At 38.0% G+C, this 19,323-nt stretch overlaps 1 protein-coding gene across 1 annotated transcript in view; it reads left to right on the top strand.

Annotated features, from left to right (window-relative positions):
* LOC144970965 (protein SCO2 homolog, mitochondrial-like) overlaps positions 1–17,563 on the top strand; it is a 20,912-nt gene extending 3,349 nt beyond the window's left edge. Inside the window, exons 2-7 of the mRNA XM_078911190.1 lie at positions 3,090–3,203; positions 11,675–11,762; positions 12,712–12,909; positions 14,644–14,736; positions 15,803–15,924; positions 17,340–17,563. Of these exons, the coding sequence (XP_078767316.1) occupies positions 3,090–3,203; positions 11,675–11,762; positions 12,712–12,909; positions 14,644–14,736; positions 15,803–15,924; positions 17,340–17,486 (762 nt within the window). The 3' untranslated portion in view covers positions 17,487–17,563. The remainder of the gene's footprint in view (positions 1–3,089; positions 3,204–11,674; positions 11,763–12,711; positions 12,910–14,643; positions 14,737–15,802; positions 15,925–17,339) is intronic.
* Positions 17,564–19,323: the final 1,760 nt, after the last annotated feature.

Raw genomic sequence — 19,323 nt, 5'->3', positions numbered from 1 at the left:
GAGAGTACCAGCAGACCCAGTCCCAGGACACAGCCGATAGACTACTCCAGTCTCTGGCAGAGGGAAGGAAGCAACGGTGGCAGGAGACCGTGGAAAGTCTCGACTTTACACACTCCAGCCGCCACGCTTGGCGTTTGATAAAGAAATTGGACCCAGATCGGAATTTCGCGAAGGCTGCACCGGAATGCGAGGCAGACACAATTGCCAAGAATATTAAGAACCGTAGCAAGCGGGTCCCTAATCAGGCTTTTGAGCGCGGTGTCCGCAAGGCGTACCGTACGATTTTGGACTCGCTACCTGCGGAGGAGTCGGACTGGACGGCCCCGTTCAGTCCCCGAGAAGTGGGTGCAGCCATTAGCGAAGTGAAGAACGGCAAAGCAGCTGGGATAGATGGTGTATATCCCGATATGGTGACGCATCTGGGCCCCAGGGCACGGGCCTGGCTAGCAGAGGCAATGTCTGACATCCTTGCAAACGGAAAGCTTCCACAAGTGTGGAAGCATGCGAAGATAGTTGCCATCCTGAAGCCAGGGAAGCCGGCGAAGGAGGCAGACAGTTACAGACCCATATCGCTGCTGAGCTGTCTTTACAAACTGTTGGAGCGTGTTCTATTAAACCGATGGGGGCCGGTCCTAGACGCTGCCCTGCCACCTGAGCAGGCAGGCTTCAGGGAAGGGAGGTGCACCACGGAGCAGGTCATTGCCCTTACAGAGCATATTGAGCACGGGTTCGAGAGAAAACAGCAAACAGGTGCTGTGTTTATAGACCTATCAGCGGCGTACGATACGGTCTGGTGCGATGGGTTAATGCTCAAACTTGCAAAAATCATAAGGTGCAAAAAGACCTTGAAGTTGTTCTCTTCGATCTTAGGGGAAAGGCAATTCCACGTCGCGCTGGGAGACGCCACGAGCAAAGTTAGGAAATTGAAGAATGGGGTCCCTCAGGGGTCGGTACTTGCGCCAATGTTGTTTAACGTTTACATTAGCGATATGCCGAACACTTCCTCCCTGAGGCTGGGATACGCAGACGACTGGGCACTCGTTACTCAGAGTAAAGTGTGGACCCGTCTCGAGAGCGTACTCAGCGAGGACGTCACCAGACTCAAATCCTACTTTGACAAGTGGTACCTGAAGATGAACACTTCAAAAACCGTGGCCACTGCATTTCACTTATGCAGTGGTTGGCACACCCGTAAACTGAATGTCCTAGTCGGGGACCAGCCACTCCCATATGAGCCGCGTCCAAAATACCTAGGGGTGACGCTGGATCGCAGCCTTACCTATCGGGTTCATCTCGAAGGGGTTGCCCGGAAGATAGAGAAGCGGAATAGTCTTCTGAGGAAGCTGGCGGGATCGACTTGGGGCGCTAGCCAAGCGCTCCTGAGAACATCCGCCCTGGCATTATGCTATTCCACCGCGGAGTATTGCGCTCCAGTGTGGGGTAGAAGCAGAAACGTTGAGAAGGTGGATGTAAAACTTCGCAAGTCGATGCACATAGTGTCGGGAACGCTAGCAACAACCCCTAGAGAATGGGGCCCGGTGATGGCAGCGATCCAGCCCCCGATGTCCGGAGGGAGACCATTACGGGAAACTGGCTGAGTAAGATCAAAGAGAGAGGGAATGGGGATACCCCTCTCATGCGCATAATGAACGGTGCCCCGTTTCGAGCCGAAATAAGTCCCGGCAACCCTTGTACGCAGAATCCCTGACTACGGACAGAGCTGCACATACGAGATGGAAGTCGGTTTGGACGAATTCAATCCCTCGCGGGGGCGGGGACCTACACTCCTCTAAGCTTGGTGAGAAGTTGCCAGGCTTTGATACCAGTAAGAGGAGACACTGGGTAGCTGCGAATCGGCTTCGGTCGAGGAGCTGCCTAACGGCCGGTGCGTTACATCAGTGGGGTCTAACTTCCTGTCCTTTATGTCCACGCTGTGGGCAAGAACCCGAAACGGCAGAGCATCTAGTCGAAAGGTGTGTTGTGACGATGCTACCGGGCGGGTTCGCGACGGTGCACGAATGCGGACCGGACTTTGCTGATTGGGTCGATCGTCATAACATAATAGTGTGAACCATAAGAAGCTGCTGCTACGAACTAATTTTGCGCACCAATTTTTACTGCACTAATGCACCAAATTGCATTTGGTTTGGCCACTTGGCCTCCTGTAACCAACTTTTTGGCTTCCTCTGACTTTCCCCGTTATATCGTTTTACTCTGGTACCGGTAAAACTTATTTTATTTGGCAATCTAAATATCTAAATGCAACACATGCTAACGCCACAGATTGCATTTGCTAATGCTTCTATATATACGAATTTTCCTTATCCTATCTAAATTGTTTAACAAATCTAAAGAGTTTTCGCGAGGCTAAGGTGGGTTTGGTGGTATTTGGGCTCCTGCCGAGGAATCTGGCCTCTTGCTATAGCTAGTTTGGTCTCTTACTCAAAAATGATCTAGCAACCCTGCCTGGCTAGGCGGAACCTTGATAACAGAAACGGGACCCACACGATTTCGCGAGGAATTAATAATGAAAACAATTAGGATATAATTTCAACACAACTTTTGAAATTCATCAAGGATTGTCCATTACCGAATGTTTTTTGATAGAAAACAAATGCATCTTCAAATCTAAACTGCTTTTGACGGTAAGCGGTAAGTTTTTATTTATTTTTCTGTCCAAACGAATGATTTGTCCTGGTTATAGAAGCTAAGTATTGGTAACACCGGCTCAGCTCTCTAGTCTTAGTAGTTTAAGTAGTAGTAGACGAGCCTCAAGCCCGAGGTCAAGGTCACAATTCAAAGTTTCAATTTTAAATTCTTAAGTGTAGATAGGATATTTCCTTTAATTTTAATCCTGGACTGGAAGTTTTGTGACAAATAATCATGAAAGTCGGCTCTTACACTACTTATAAAAGTCTAAGGAAAATGTTTAAAGTTGTAAATGAGTTATCCACATAGCTATTGAACTTAAATTCGTATTAGGATATTATGTACATAACTTTTCAATACATTCCAAATTTAATTTGAATATAGAATGCATGATTACCCTTCATCTTTTTTTTTTTTTTTTTTTCATCATTCCTTCATAGAACTTTTTATGTGGTTGTAGGAAAAGACTTTTGCTGACAATAGAAACTCAAGAATCATTGATACTCCAAAGATTCAAGTCACAAACAACAGGACATAATGAAAGTGGGAAAATCGTGAGTGAATAGGCCCCTTGTGTTGAGTCTGAATAGTCTCCCGTGGCTATTCGGACTCCAATTCCAATGCGCATGTGCATTGTATGGCAGTATATATATTTATTTTTTTAAAAATATTTTTTTAGATATTGATCATTATAAATAGAATTGATGCAAAACAAAATAACAGTTACAGTAACTTTATATGATAAGAACGACAAAATCATTGATCAAAAGTAACAAAAGTCAGTTAAAGTAACTGCAGTCTAAAAGAAAAGCTTTCTTTACAACACAACGCAATATCCACACAAAATCAGGACAATTAAAAAAAAATAGTGTTAGACATGCGACAATCCTTCTACAGTCCAAAGTAGGGGTTATGAGACTCATGAGCCATTTTGACATGAGCAAAACAGAATTTGTTCTGAATTCTTCTTATATTTCTTTATCAGTTCTGCCCACTGCAATGGGATGATGATGACGATAATGACTCGAGTCCGAATTGCCACTTCGATAAAATAAATTTGAGACTTCAATTAATACAACGTTTTCCATATGAAACATTGCTATTTTGGAATAGATTTTTTGTTTGTTTGTGTTTTTATAGTGTAAGGATTATTTGTGCCATACATTAGGGTAATTAATGATAAGTATTCCTTAAAAAGAAATAAGTTGATCATTTTCATTTGCTAAATATTTACTACCTGCTGTAAATTAGATTCATTTACCTGGACAATGCTAGGTGTAGAGAATTGAGGTGGGAGGCTTTTGTATGCTTGTTCGTATGTGTTCTCTCTCTCTCTCTCTCTCTCTCTCTCTCTCTCTCTCTCTCTCTCTCTCTCTCTCTCTCTGATTAAAAAAAAAACAAACTAGGGCTGTTGTTTGTTTATGTATATACATTATTATATGATCCTAGTTGAACATGATGTGTGCATGAGTGCTTAATTACATGGCATCAGAGAACACCTTTCTTCTTTTAAAAATTATTTTTGATCTGTTTTTTTTTTTTTCATTGCTCGAAGTAATATCAAAATCATAAGCAGGTATTCCATCATATGTGACACAAGTCATGTTATGTGCTAACTAGTTTTTAAGGGCATGTGTGATATCTGGAGTTTTACATTCAAAACCAAAATATTAGCTATATCTTATTGATTTGTTGTGTTTGCAAGTGAGATAATTGTCAATGATGTTGACTCGCATACCCATTTACTGAAAGGCTTTGTATTTTGTCATATAAATCCCTGCAAATCGCACAATTTTCTCTTAAACGACTGTAGTGTATTGTAGATTGCTAATGATAATTTGTTAAGTAGAAAACGTCAACAATAGTCAGCCATTTTGGAATCGAAGTGATTCTTTTTATTCTTGAAATAACGTAATCGAATACTGCTATTTGGGTACTCAGGTATCCCACAATCTCCCCCTTAAAAAAAATTAGATGATTAAAAAAAAAATGAGCTATTATACTTTCGCTCGTTTTGGTTTACATAATGGTTCATTCATTCTTACATTTGTTTTATACAGCTTAAATGATTAATTAAGAGTTAATGAGAAAGAAAAAAAAAGAAAAATTATCTCATATATCAATGATGAGTAAGAAAAAGTGTTTCTTCTGTGTAGAACTAAACTAGTTGAAGTGGTCAACAGTTCATAATGATAAAAGAAAACACAGTAATGGACTCTAATAGTCTTAACTAGTGTCAACTTCATGCGGCTGTGTAGATGCAAAGTGTTTTTGTGTTTGTGGTCGTAACGTCACGAATATTTCTTCCAATATTATAGTCAAGCTTAAGGCTTATAAATGGCCATGCCTACAGTGTGAATTTGTTAGGTTTTCTCACGTTGCGACCACTTCTCGTAGTGTAAGGTGCACTTGTAGTGTTGTGATTGTTTTGAGATTGCGTTCTCTGTGACATGTTGTCAGAGAGAGTTAGAGAATTTGGGAATTCTCTATGTGGTGAGGGCGGGACCTCGACCTGTGACCGCGTAGAATTTGGATCTCGGTCATTCGCTGGGGTTGTTTGAACCATGGTTGGTATCTCTGTCGTTCTGAAGTTTGGGACGATGTCCAATAGTGGTGCTGGTGCTGGTGCTGGTTTGCTTGTGATTGCAGGGGTGTTTGTGTGAACAATTTGGTCGGAGTGTCGTCTCCATATGGCTCCGGGAGCTGTTTTGACTTCAAAGGTGCGTGTTCCCGTTTGGGCATGTATTATGCCGTGTTGCCATCGTTGGTGTCCGCGGTAGTCTCGGACCAGGACGTTGTCTCCGTTGTCGAAGTTCCTGGTGTTGGCAGAAGAGTGAGTACGAAGCTGACGGTCTTGACATGAAGATACTCTTGTATGAATGCTTGGTCGAATGATGTCTAGGTGAGTTCGCAGATGTCTGCCAAACATAAGTGATGCTGGGCTCTCGTTTGTTGTGGTGTGCGGTGCATTCCTATAAGCAAACAGGAATCTTGCCAGTTTTGTATGGATGGTACCCTTCTCATCTTTTGAAGCTTTCATTGCTTGTTTGAAAGTTTGGACCATTCGCTCAGCCAGCCCGTTGGTTGCTGGGTGGTAGGGTGTGCTAAGGGTGTGCTTGATTCCATTGACCTTTGTGAAGGATTTGAATTCATGGGATGTGAACTGCACACCGTTGTCAGATACGAGCTGTTCAGGTAAACCAAATCTTGCAAAAAGATTGCTCAACATATTGATTGTTGAAATGGATGTGGCATTGGATGTCGGTATTATTTCGGCCCATTTGGAATGGGCGTCGACGACCACTAGAAACATTAATCCCATGAATGGTCCCGCGAAGTCTATTTGAATTCTTTGCCATGGCTTGTCAGGCCAGTGCCATGGGTGAAGAGGAGCTTTCGGTGGATCAGGTTGAACTGAAGCACAACCAGGGCACCCTTTTGTAGTTGCCTCGATTTGTTTGTCAATAGCAGGCCACCAGAAGTATCCCCTAGCCAAGTTTTTCATTTTGACTATACCAATGTGTCCTTCATGAAGAACACTTAAGATTTTTGCATGCAGTTTTTGTGGAGGGATGAGTCTGTATCCCAAAAGAGACAGTTTTGTTGCACTGACAGTTCGTTTTGTTTGTTGAAGTAAGGTTTCAGTTCTTCGTTGACTGTGTTTGGCCATCTGTCAGTTTGGACGTAATGTATGACTTGTGACAGTGTTTTGTCGTGGCGTGATTCTTTGGCAACGTTTGCTGCGTTGACTGGTAAGGACTCTATTACTTCTGTATAGAATAGTTCATCTGCTGAATCGGCCTCTTGACTTGAGTTTGTGGTGGGTAAAGGCAATCGTGAAAATCCGTCTGCATTAGCGTTTGACTTGGAGTTCCTGTATTCGATTGAGTAGTCGAAGGCTGAAAGGAAAATTGCATATCTCTGTTGTCTGGCTGCAGACATTGCAGGGACTGGTTTTGTGGGCGAGAAGATGTATTTGAGTGGCTGATGGTCAGTGATTAGTGTAAAGTGCCTGCCACATACATAATTGAAGAACTTTTTAACACCCCATGTGATAGCTAGGGCTTCTCTGTCTAGTTGGGAGTAATTCTGTTCTGCCTTATTGAGGGTTCTTGAGGCGTATGCAATAGGTCTTTCGTCGCCTTCTGGTGTGATGTGCGAGAGAACGCAGCCGATGCCGTATGGTGAAGCGTCACAGGCGAGTCGCAATGGTCGATCGGGGTCGTAGCGCATGAGGACTTTGTCCGAAGCGATCATTGTTTTTATTTGAATGAAAGCGTGATCAGCTTCAGTTGACCATTCAAATTTTGTGTTATCCTGTAGAAGATTGTACAGTGGCTTCGCAATTTGAGCTACATTTTCCAGCCACTTGTGGTAATAATTTACAAGCCCGAGGAATGATCTGAGTTGTGTTTTGTTTGTTGGCTGTGGTGCGTCGATGATGGCCTTGACCTTGTTTTCGGTTTTGTGCAAGCCATTTTTGGTTATTTTGACACCGCAAAAGATAACTTCGTCTTGGAAGAATTGGCATTTTTCAAGATTGACCTTCAGTCCATACTCTTGAAGTCTAGCTAGGACTAGTAGCAGATTTTGCCAGTGTTCATCGTTTGTTTTCCCTGTGACTATCATGTCATCTTGGTTGCATTGAACTCCGGGTGTTCCCTGGAGGATTGTGTCTATTGTCTTTTGCCAAATTGCTGGTGACGAAGAAATACCAAACGCTAAACGGTTGAAGGAATACAGTCCTTTTGACGTGTTGATTGTTGTTACTTTTTGTGACGCACTGTCTAAAGGGAGCTGAAGGTATGCTTGTCTCAGATCAATTTTAGAGAATGTTTGACCTTGTTCCAAAGTAGCTAACATGTCTTCCATTTTTGGCATTGTGTATTGCTCTGTGTTAAGTGCTGGGTTGACTGTTACCTTGAAGTCACCACATATTCTCACTGTTCCATTGCTTTTCAATACGGGTACGATGGGTGTGGCCCAATCCGAGGTTGCAATTTTTGTGATTATCCCTTGTTCTTCTAAGTTGTCTAGTTCTTTCTCAACTTTTTGTTTTAAGGCGTACGGCACTGGTCTGGCTTTGTGGAATTTGGGAACGGCTCCCTCTTTTAGATGAAGTGTTGCCTCTATTCCTTTTATTTTTCCAATTCCATCTGAAAATATATCTTGAAACTGAGCTTTCAATTTTTCTGTATTGAATCTATCTTTAGGTGTCGTCATCTGATGTATGCTCTGCCAGTTCAGTTTTATAGCGGCCAACCAGTTTCTTCCCAAAATAGGATTGCTGCCTTTGTCAAGTATAAGGAGTGGAAGTATTTTCTTCTGATTGTTGAGTTCTACATGAACTGAAATTTTTCCCAGTGGAATAATGGTTTCACCTGTGTATGTTTTCAGACGAACAGCTGTCTTTTCCAAATTTTGGAAGGTTTTGAATGTTTTTGTGAAGTCCCTCTTCGTCATCACTGAAACAGCAGATCCTGTGTCAACTTCCATTTTTGTAGGAATATTATTGATTTGCAAGTCTACCTTTATTTTTGGTGTGTTTCCTTCCATGTGAAACATTTCCAGTGTAAAATTATCTTCGGAAACATTGTCTTCATCTAGCTCGTGAACTTGTCGGGATTGTGAGGTTCTGTCTCCTCCTCTCCTCTGTTGTTGGCTGCCCTTCCTGGCCTGACACACTCTCTGAATGTGTCCTTGTTTGTTGCATGACTTACACACTGCATCACGGAGGTAGCAGTCGGCTCTCCTGTGGTTATTTTTCCCACATGATTGGCACGGTGGGTATGTTTGTGAGTTATGTCTTCTGTTAGTAGGTAAAGGCTGATTTGTTTTTATAATGTTGAGATCAGCTGTTGATTTGACGGATGTTGTTGTGTGGATTTCCGCTGCATCTCGCTGGGCAGTTTCCATTGCAAGTGCCAAAGCTGTTGCAGATTCTAAAGTGAGATTTGACTCTTGCAAGAGTCTCTTTTGTATGGTTTCATCGCGTATTCCGCAAACAAATCTGTCACGCAGAGACATTTTTAAATTGTCTCCGAATTTGAAGTGTTCAGCCAACCGTTTTATGGATGCTAAAAAATCAGGAAGCGATTCGTCCATCGCTTGACTGCGTTTATGAAACTTGAATCTTTCAACTATCTCAAGTGGAGGGGGGCAGTAATGGTTGGACAGCAGTTTGCAAAGTTCTTCATAACTTTTACTAAAGGGAAGGTCGGGTGACGTCAAACATCGTAGTGTGTTGTACGTTTTAGCCCGATGGATGATAGCAGAGTTGCTGTTTGTTTCTGTTCGGCAATGTCGTTTGCAACAAAAAACGCATCCAGTCTTTCTTTATAGTTTGTGAAGGACTCTAGTCCTTCGTTGAAGGTGTCGGGTCTTGGCATGTTGGTATGTACACGTACAAGACTGGAGAATGCAAGCTCAATAGTTGGTAGTAGTCTGTCAATAGACTATAGTTTTATGGCTTGGTAGAATGAAAATACATGTAAACGTTATTGCACTTATCTGGGTTCTAGATGCTCGTCGCATTCTTTTTATTCTTGAAATAACGTAATCGAATACTGCTATTTGGGTACTCAGGTATCCCACAACGACTTTTAAAGGATGTTAAATGCTGACAAGTTTTTAAACTGAGGAATACATTTTGAGTTAACTAAATTATGTGACCCACAACTTCAAATCAGTATCATGTCACAATGATGTACATTAATCCGTATTGTCGATCTTATGCGTTGATGTAACACCACGGGAGATTGAGTAAGTAAGATGTAAATGCTACATAAGAACTTTATTAAATAATAATGTGAAATTGAATGTAAGCTTCAATTTAATTTAAAAAACAGATCAAATGAACATTTCGGGTTTCCTTTTTATCAAGAAAACAGGATGAATGAAACACTACAGATGAATGAGACAATCTGGTAGTGGCATTGTTAAGATGAATAAACAAAACATAGGTTGGCAGGAAGCATGAATTAAAATAGAATAATAGATATTTCTAAAAGGTGCGCAATTAATTAAGTGAAAAGAGGGGAGGCAGAGAGGAACTGTGTAATGCAGTTTAAATAGTGAAATATAAAAAAGTGTAGACTGTTGTTGGAAAATAAATACAATGGAATTGAAAATAAATACAAAAAATAAGGGAGGCGGTATAAGTATAATCATTAGTGGCAGTAGCAGCAGCAGCAGAAGGAACAGTAAGTACTTTTAGTAGTAGTAGTAGTAGTAGTAGTAGTAGTAGTAGTAGTAGTAGTAGTAGTAGTAGTAGTAGTAGTAGTAGTAGCAGTAGCAGTAGTAATAGTAGTAGAAGATGTAGTAGTAGTAGTAGTAGTTGTAGTAGTAGTAGTAGTAGTAGTAGTAGTAGTAGTAGTAGTAGTAGTAGTAGTAGTAGTAGTAGTAGTAGTAGTAGTAATGATACTGATTTGTAATAAAAGGAAAAGACAATAGATGGCCGGGGGAGTCGGGGTGGGGGGGGGGGGGGGCAAGAGAGAAAGGTAGTATAATATTTAAATGAGGTCCAGTCTCAAGTTCATGCCGTGAGGTGAAAGGGTGTTCAGTTTTAGTATCAGTTCTGCCTCCATGTATTTTCTATGTTGTTTAGTGGTGTGACAGAACTGAAGGACGGCAATTTGGATGTCGTGCAATCCTCGATGACTGGACCCATTGAAGTGGTGGGTGACAGGTCTGTCCTCATCGTTTTCAATAGACCGCAGATGTTGTCCAAACCTGTCACAGAGTCTCTTGTCAGTTTCTCCCACGTATGTCTTGTGGCAATGTTTGCAGATAATAGCGTAAATTAGGTTACGATCCGTGCAGCTGAATGAGTATCGGATGTACCACACTTTATCCGGAAATTAGATGGAATTTTCCACGTAAGTGAGGTCATGTCCTGCATCTGCAACGTCCACAAGGCTCCGTCTTACGCTGATTACCAGCCATATTCATCGTCAAGCGGCTCCTTACTAGTATGTCCCTCAAATTGTGGTCCTGTCTGTAGGCGATTAGCGGCGGTTTGTTGAACATATCCCTCGTTTCTACATGCTCCTGAAGAATCTGACGGTAGTTAGTTTTTAAAATTTTGATGACTTCCTTGTTGTGTGGATGATTAGTGATGACTAGGATAGGTCTGTCTGTTTTGCTATTACTGTTGTCAACTGGTTTCATGGCAGCCTCCCCAGAGATGTTTTGGATTCTGTCAACCGCTTGCTTTAATATGAATTCAGGATAATGGCAGTTGCGGAAAAAGTCAAGCATTTTATCCTTCTTTACCATGAAGTCCTCATCATCCTGGCAGATTCGTCCCAGTCTGAGTAGCTGTGAAAATAGAATTGAATCCTCGCATTTGGTGGGGTGTGAGGACGGGTGGAGAAGGTAGCTGTGACAGTCTGTTTTCTTGTAGTGGATAGACGTCTTGAGTCCACCTTGGGTGAGGGAAACTGTGATGTCCAGGAAGGCCACGTGAGTGGTGGAGATCTGATGAGTGTATTTTATTGCTGGATGGAAGTTGTTGAGGGCAGTGATGAATCTGTTGAGTTGCATTATAGTCATGTTGGTAACGCCGATGCAATCGTCGATGTATCTTTTATAAAAAGCTGGTTGGTGGTCGTCGTATTGGGAGAAAAACTTAAACTCGAGGTGGCCCATGAATAAATAGGCGTACGATGGACCCATTTTGGAGCCCATGGCCACTCCCGAGATCTGATGGAAAAATATGAACTTTAAAATGATAATTATCAGACATGAATTCAGTTTATATGTTTAATTGAAAAGCGTTGATTTGATTTAGTTTCTAAAAGTGAAAATAATTATAATTTAATATATCTGATCATCTCAGGTTTTATTTCACTTTTCAGCATCTGGGTCACCCCAATATAATAACAATTTAGGCAGTGGGTCTAAATTCTATTTGGAGAGACATTTAAGCAAAATATCCTGAAATTTCGAAAGCCGTCTATGCCATTTTGACATATTATCTAGACACATAAAATATTAACCATGATATTTTATCCACTCCTCACAGGCTCTATGGAAAAGGTTGGCCATTGTGGCAACCATTGGAGGCATAGTGGCCTACATGTTTTACAGTGTTCACCACGATAGAGTCATAAGTGAGCTAATTTTTGTACTCTTTGACCTCTTGCTGCTGAAAGTGATTAATTTCATCTTCCTTTACGGCGTCTCTCTTCTTTTAGCAGAAAATTCGTATTGTATTCTTTTTTTTTTTAATTTGGCTATTTTAAGTTTTTTTTTTGTTGTTGTTGTTGTTGTTTTTGTTTTTTTTGTTTTTTTTTTGTTTTAAAGTTTTATATACAGTCCAAACCACATGCCAAAATAATGTTTAACAAGCTTAACTGTTGGGACTTTTCCTCTTCTTATTCTATGTTTTCATCATCTAAAAGAACAGTTTTTACTTTAATTATTCAATCAACAATTGTAACATGGTTATGTTCAGCCAAATTAACAAAATACTCTGTACACTCTAACGCAACAAAAAGTTGGCGTACTTCAAAATTTTCTATGGCCCTAAACAACTTTAACACTCTCCTTTGCATTGTATTTTTTAATGGGCCATGTTTGTATTAAGATAGACAATTTCCATGTTTCTTTTAAAACTTTTTATACAATTATTGTCAGTCGACTTAAAAAAGCTACATGTTTATTTGAAAGATTTTATTATTCTTGCAATTTTTTATTTAAAAGATTTTATCATTCAGTTTTGCTGAACTGATTATTCTTGGAACTATTTAATTTTATCAGATAATTTTGTTTAAGCCATTGTGTTCTGTAGTTTTGAATCCCTAATGATAATTAGTCTGAGTCAATCAAAGAGCAGAAATAATATTTCATTGAGTGTGATGAATCATTTAAATACACAACATTTGGAATTAAAATAAAAAATACATTAAAAGAAATTAAAAAACAATTCAATGATCAAAAGCAGTCTGGTGTTCCGCATATAAAAAGCACTTTCTTGGGTCAGAATAGTGTCTTCACAGTTATTAGTATCTTTTTTTTTTTTTAAATGATGTCAAGTCCTTAATTCCTTTTTTTTTATAGGGGAAGAACAAGTGCGTTATGAGGAATTTCAGAAGGCTGAATTGGGTGGGGACTGGACTCTTATTGACCATCACGGTAACAAACGCTCCAGCACCGAATTTAGAGGCGAATGGATTCTTATGTATTTTGGATTTACTCACTGCCCAGATATTTGCCCCGAAGAATTGGAGAAACTTGTAAAGATTGTCAAGGCTTTTGGTGAGTCATCTCTTCAAACTATTTTAGAAATCCGGCTTTTCGATAATTGACTGGATCCTCTGGCTTCTCCAGTTGTGATGGTCCAACGCAGGCTGGAAATTAAAAAAAATATTCAGTCAGTACTTTCTTTTATCAATTTAGTTCAAATTTTGTCCACTTTTTAAAATGAAATATTTACTTTTCAATACTTTGAAGCCATACTTAAGTAATAAATGGCTTATTCACGCAATTTTTCAGGCTTTTAAAAATTTGCCAGATGGCATCCCTGTGTTTTACTGGTAAGTAAAATTCCACAATCTTAAGGTTCACATAACCCGAGTTTATACCAGCTTCTGTGATTTAAATGTTAGTAACAAATGCTTGTTATTTTTTGTATAGAATGCTAGTCTATCACAAAGAACTTTCTACCATAACTAACAGAAACGCTGAATCATCAGAGGAGTTTTTAAAAAAAAACAAAAACAAAAAAACAATCCAACTTAAGATTGAAATCATTCATTTTGTTCAGCAGATGAGTATTTGGATTATCTGGACTCTCTCTGAATAACATACCCCCAGACAAATAAGTAACCTCTTCTCTATGATGAAGTGGACAATCACAAAGCTATGGCATGGATTATAGATTTCTTATTGTTTAGCAGAGAATGTCTAATAAAACATGGAATTAACTTATAAAATCTGTTTCAAATCGGACGTTGTCACAGTATTATAATTATGGCAATAATAATAATAATAATAATAATAATAATAATAATAATAATAATAATAATAATAATAATAATAATAATAATAATAATAATAATAATAATAATAATAATAATAATGATGATGATGATGATGATGATGATAATAATAATAATATTAATAATAACAATAACAATGATAATATTGGTTGTAATCATAAAAACAACAACAATGATAATAACGTGATAATAATTATCATAATGACAATAATAATGTGTGGGAATATTAGACCTGTAAAATTCCCAGTCAATTAATTGAAATCAGTCAATTCGTCAAATTCAAATAATATGTTAAAAAAGGAAAGAAAGAAATGAAGAAAGAAAGAATTCATGAATCGTAGTCGAATGACTGCAAAGTAATTAGGAATGTTCCACAGCGATATGCATAGCTCATGGGTCGTTTATATTAACGATAGATATATTGCCAAGGCTAAGCGACACTTTTTAGAATTGCCATGTCTGAACACATCCCAGTGTATTTTCACACTGCCTTCGTGAAATTATTTTTTCAATTTCCAAACCTGCCGTGATCCCAATGGTAGTCAATTTTAACTGAGCCGCTGAGCGATATATTCCACTGTTTCGTCTAAGCCAAAATTGACCACATTTACCTGGAGGGAAGTAAAAGTATGAAAAAAGTAAAATGCGAAAGCTGGAAGTGCGTTATGTAGACACCTTCAAATCGAAAGTTAAGGAGCTGCAGTACATCTCGATTGCCTCACATTGTTGACCGTTTCTAGTTTCTTCACTGATTGGGTACCTAATTATAAGGAACAATGGTAAGTAGCCTAATTAATTCCAGCACAAATTAATTTTCTGCCATTGTTTTGCTCAAGTGAGCTTGCTGTTTACTATTCATTTCGATTCTTTGGATTTTTCCGCTACGCTGAATTACAAAGAGTTTCAGCCAATTTTTATAGAGCTCATTGACAGGTCTAAATAATTGGACGTTTAAATGATAACTTTTTTCTTTGTATTTATCCTCTTTCAGATGACAACCCCAAACTCCCATCCATGATGCCAATCTTTATTACCCTTGACCCAGAGAGAGACACACCAAAGGCTATTAAGGAATATCTTAATGGTCAGTTATTTCTTAAAAAGGTTTCATTGTCCTGTTTCTTTTTTTTTTAATTAAGATTTTTTTTTTTTAACATGGTGAGGCATATTTTCTATAGTACAATTTTATAAGTTGGACTTCCTAACTTTATAAATTTAATTGTCATCATAATTATACTTACTTACTTACTGCCCATTATGCCAGTTTGCATATATAGGGCAGCAACAGAAGGCTCCATCTTCCTTTGTCCGGGGCCATTATCTTCTGGGAGCTCCAGATCTCCTCCAAGTTGCCAAGGTGTCCTTTCTCTTCTCTTTCTTTCCGGTGTCCAGTGTAGGGCAGTTTTGGTGATGTTCCCCTCCTCCTTTCTCGTAACATGCCCTATCCATCCCCAATTTTATCTAATGATGATGTCCTTTATAATATTATCCATTCCACATTAATCAAGCAGACATTCATTTTTTAATTTTATTCGGCTAGCAAATGTTCATAATCCATCTGAGGTACTTTTTTATGAAATGCAGACAGCTTGTTCAGTTCGCTGCCTGTCATCTTCTATCATTCAGATCCATACAGAAGTGTTCAAATAATAAAACTTTGGTAAATTTTAAGCTTGGTTTTCTAATTGTTATGATTTGTTCTCCAAACATTGTCCAGTAAGTTAAGTGTGTTCATTGCTTTATTAATGGCTCTAGTTAATGTATCTCTCAGCTCCACCATTGCTTGGAATAAGGCTGCCTAAATATATGAATTCTTCTGAATTTTGTAATTGTTGTTCGTTAATTAATATTGGGATGGGATTGTTATATTACAAAAATGTGCTTTGCTTTGAATTGTTATTCAGATAACTGATTATTTTATTGGCTTCTGCTACCACTGTTCTAGGTGTCAAGACTCTTACAGAATTCTTTCTTACTTAAATATTTTTTTAAGCAATAGGAGGAGGAAGGGGTGGGGGTTGGGGTGGGGGGGGGGGGGGCTTAAGAGGGAGAGATTGGTATTTATTTACATATCATCCAATTCTTATTAATGAATCGTGTATATTGATGAAGTCTTTAATGCAGCGTTTCATTTGAATTTTAAATTTCAGATTACAACTGCCCTCGACTTTTAGGATTCACAGCCCCGACAGAGGATGCCATCAGAGAAGTGGCTACTAAGTACAGGGCTTACTTCAGTAAAGGGCAACCTGATGAGGACAATGATTACATTGTAAGCATTAAATATTTGATGTTCTTTAAAGTGGATTTCATCAATAATATTGATTTCTTGTTTGACGAGTTCAAAATAGTTTGTTAAAAGAACAAGGACAGTTTGAAATAGGCATCACAATACAATGATGTATGAAATATTCAAGATTTTGATACTTTTTTTTAATACCAAAATTTCAACACTTGCACATTTTTAGATTTTTATGATGGACAGGAAAAAAAATACTATTTATCATTTCTTTTTCTGTCTAACTATTTAAAGTTAATGCGCTGAAGGAAAGATGCATATTTCTATGCAATGCTATTTTTAAAAATACTAGTGCTATTTAAAACTCTAATAAGAATTATTTGAATAATTAGTTGGTTGTTACATATGATCAATAACAAATTGTAGACATAGTGCTGTCGTACACAGAAATAATGGCTTTTTACATTTTGGCAAGAAATCTTCTACTTCATATAATCAATAGATATATGAAATAAAAGTTTTCTAGCCAATTTGTTAGAATATGTTTTGTCAATATTAAAACATCTTTTCCGAAATATAACATTGTAAGGAACTTCTATTGTTACAAAGAACAGAACGAACAATGGAACAGTTAGTCAATTAATTCAACCAAAATTGAATGATTAACATCAAAGCAGTTGTTTCACCAAATCTAGCGCTCCATAAAATCTTTTGTTGACCATAATGCAATATTTGAACAAGAAAAGTTAATAGAGATTATACAAGTCAATAGAGATTATACAAGTCAAGAAATTAAAAAATCATTTTGAGGGTTACTCAAGGGGTAGCTAAATTGGCAAAGCTCCCAATTCACACTCAAATGTATTTTGTTTGAATTCGTTTGGTGTTAATTTATTTAATTTTTTAAAAATCCATTACTCTGTCTAAGCAAAGCAGAGAATGGGTACATCGTCCAAGTTATTTCAAATGAAAAGTAATATACAATTTGCTAGTGCTGTCTATTCCAAATGTAGCAGGCGATTGATATTGTATATTTAATGTTATACCTATTGGGAAAAAACTGTCTTTTTGGGCCCTATGAGTCTCAATGAATGTTCTACAACCTTTGTGGACATGAGCTAGAGTTAAGCCAGAGCAATTTGTAATGATTTCTTAATTGATGTTATTGTAGTCCTTCTGAGCCTTAAGGTTCATAGATATGGAGTTTATCCCAATAGTAATTTTTTTCTACCCTTTGGATAGGTTGTTAGTCTATCTTAGCAGTCCCAGCTACCAATTCACTGCTTGATGGACAGGGAGGTCAGAGAAAAACGCTCGATATCACGCTGTACTAACTGATATCTAGGAACCCCCATCAATGTTATAACTGTTAAATCTAAAAAATACTCTTGCACCTGATGGTATCAAAGTATGCCAGTAAATGGTAACCAATATTTTTTTCTTTTCAGGTGGACCATACCATTATTATCTATCTTGTCAACCCCAAAGGAGAATTTGTTAACTATTTCGACAGAAGTCGGTCAGCAGAACGGATCATTAAGACTGTGACTGAGCATATACAGAAATTTAATGAATTGGAAGGAAAACAAAAATAATTATGTGATAAATGTAGGATGTTAATTGCTTATGGGTATGAATGGAGTTGATCATAATAAAAATCTAGACGAACAAAGTCTTATATCTTATTGTATATTGCAAAATTCTCTTTATACTTGCTTCACATTAATTTGATGACCCCCAACTACTGAACATTCGTCCTTACTCAGCTGTCAATACTCTTTGAAGACTTCCTTTCAGTTTTCTGTGAGTTATTTTATTGATTATATATATATATATATATATATATATATATATATATATATATATATATAGAATGCAAATTTTCACTCACATTTTTGTGGCCGAGACGACTCGTTTCTGTGTCTTACACGTCTTCAGTCGGCGTAATCCATTGTAATGTCCCCATTTAAGTAATGTTATACAGACAGCAATTGTTTTGGATAGTATTGGGCTTGATAACAAAGACCCAGCTATCTACTCTTACCCCACAACCACAAGTTTTCTATTAAATGAGTTATCTGGACATCCACAGAACAGTCGAGTCAAACCTATGATCCAAAAATTCGTACTTACATTGAAATATTTGAGCATTTCTGACATGGCATGAGCAAAGCGATTCAAACTGCCCTGTAACAATAAAAAAAAAAAAGAGGACAAAATTAACACCATATCAACAAATTGAATTTATTTCAAATTATATGTAGTTTCTCGTAAACGATCTGGTCACAACAACTGACATGCCTGTTTTCACAAATACAGCTGTAACAGCTGTGCTACCCAGGCTTCATTAGAGCTTTAAGTCACACTGTTGCTATTGCTTTCTTGTACAAAAACAGTATGATATTAAGATGTCAGGTTAAGGTATAGTTGAACTCCATCTATTAAGAGTTGTAAGAGCAGAAACTAAATTAAGTTGAATTTTAGCAATTCAACAACGCTTTGCAACGTATTTAGGTCATTTTAGCATCTTGTAAAAGGGAGAGGTGCAAAGAATAGACTTAGATTTCATTGCCTCTGACACTGTTAGATCTTTGGCCTCAAGGAAAACTTATTACAAATGGAAAATTAAAGGGGGGGGGGGGAATAACAAAAGTGACAGGAAACTGAAACTCTCATATAAACGAAATGCCCATCGAAAAGGAGGCACTTAAGTAATTTTCAAGATACACTTATTTAAGATGACCATTTTCAAGAATAAAAGACACCCCATATACAATCAAATTCTATTGTCTCCCAACAACAATGGACTCATAATAAGGTCCACAGACAAGTTCAAATTATCCAATTTCAGAACATGGACAGAGATAGGAAAGAGAAAAAAATAAATTAATACAAGAGGATCAGGATTTGTAAACAATTGTCTCAAAACAATATTTGATCGAGGTGAGCCTGATGTTTACAATTGTGTTTTATGTTTATAAAATGCGATTTCATTAAATGTCTTATTAGTTTTATTTCTTAAATAAACTTAATACATTCTATTCTGATCATTTGGATTGTAAAATCTATTTTCCTTATTTAGTCATTCTGACATAACACCAGATTGACGTCATTGAGTCACATATGAGACCTTATCAAGAGAATAACCCAGGAGTCTAGCCTACAGTATTGATTCGTGCGATTGCGTGATTAAGAAGTGGAATTTACATTACAATTTGGCCTAATTTATAAAGGGTCGTCATTATTATTATTTTTGTATGCTTTTACGTTTAATGTTGCACGGGGCACTTACAGATCAAATCAGGATAAGGGGAAAGGAAGATGACGGGACAGTCAAAATATTAAAGATTAAAAAATGGTCGTCATTTCTTGTATCAAAGAAAAAAAAAGGGAAAAAAGTGGATCTCAAAAGTAATTTATAAATGTGCGGTA

This window comes from Berghia stephanieae, chromosome 4, assembly GCF_034508935.2.
Source record: "Berghia stephanieae isolate SIO BIC M18660-M18661 chromosome 4, UCSD_Bste_1.3, whole genome shotgun sequence".
Lineage (NCBI taxonomy): Eukaryota > Metazoa > Mollusca > Gastropoda > Nudibranchia > Aeolidiidae > Berghia > Berghia stephanieae.
This window is presented reverse-complemented; position numbering and strand designations above follow the sequence as displayed.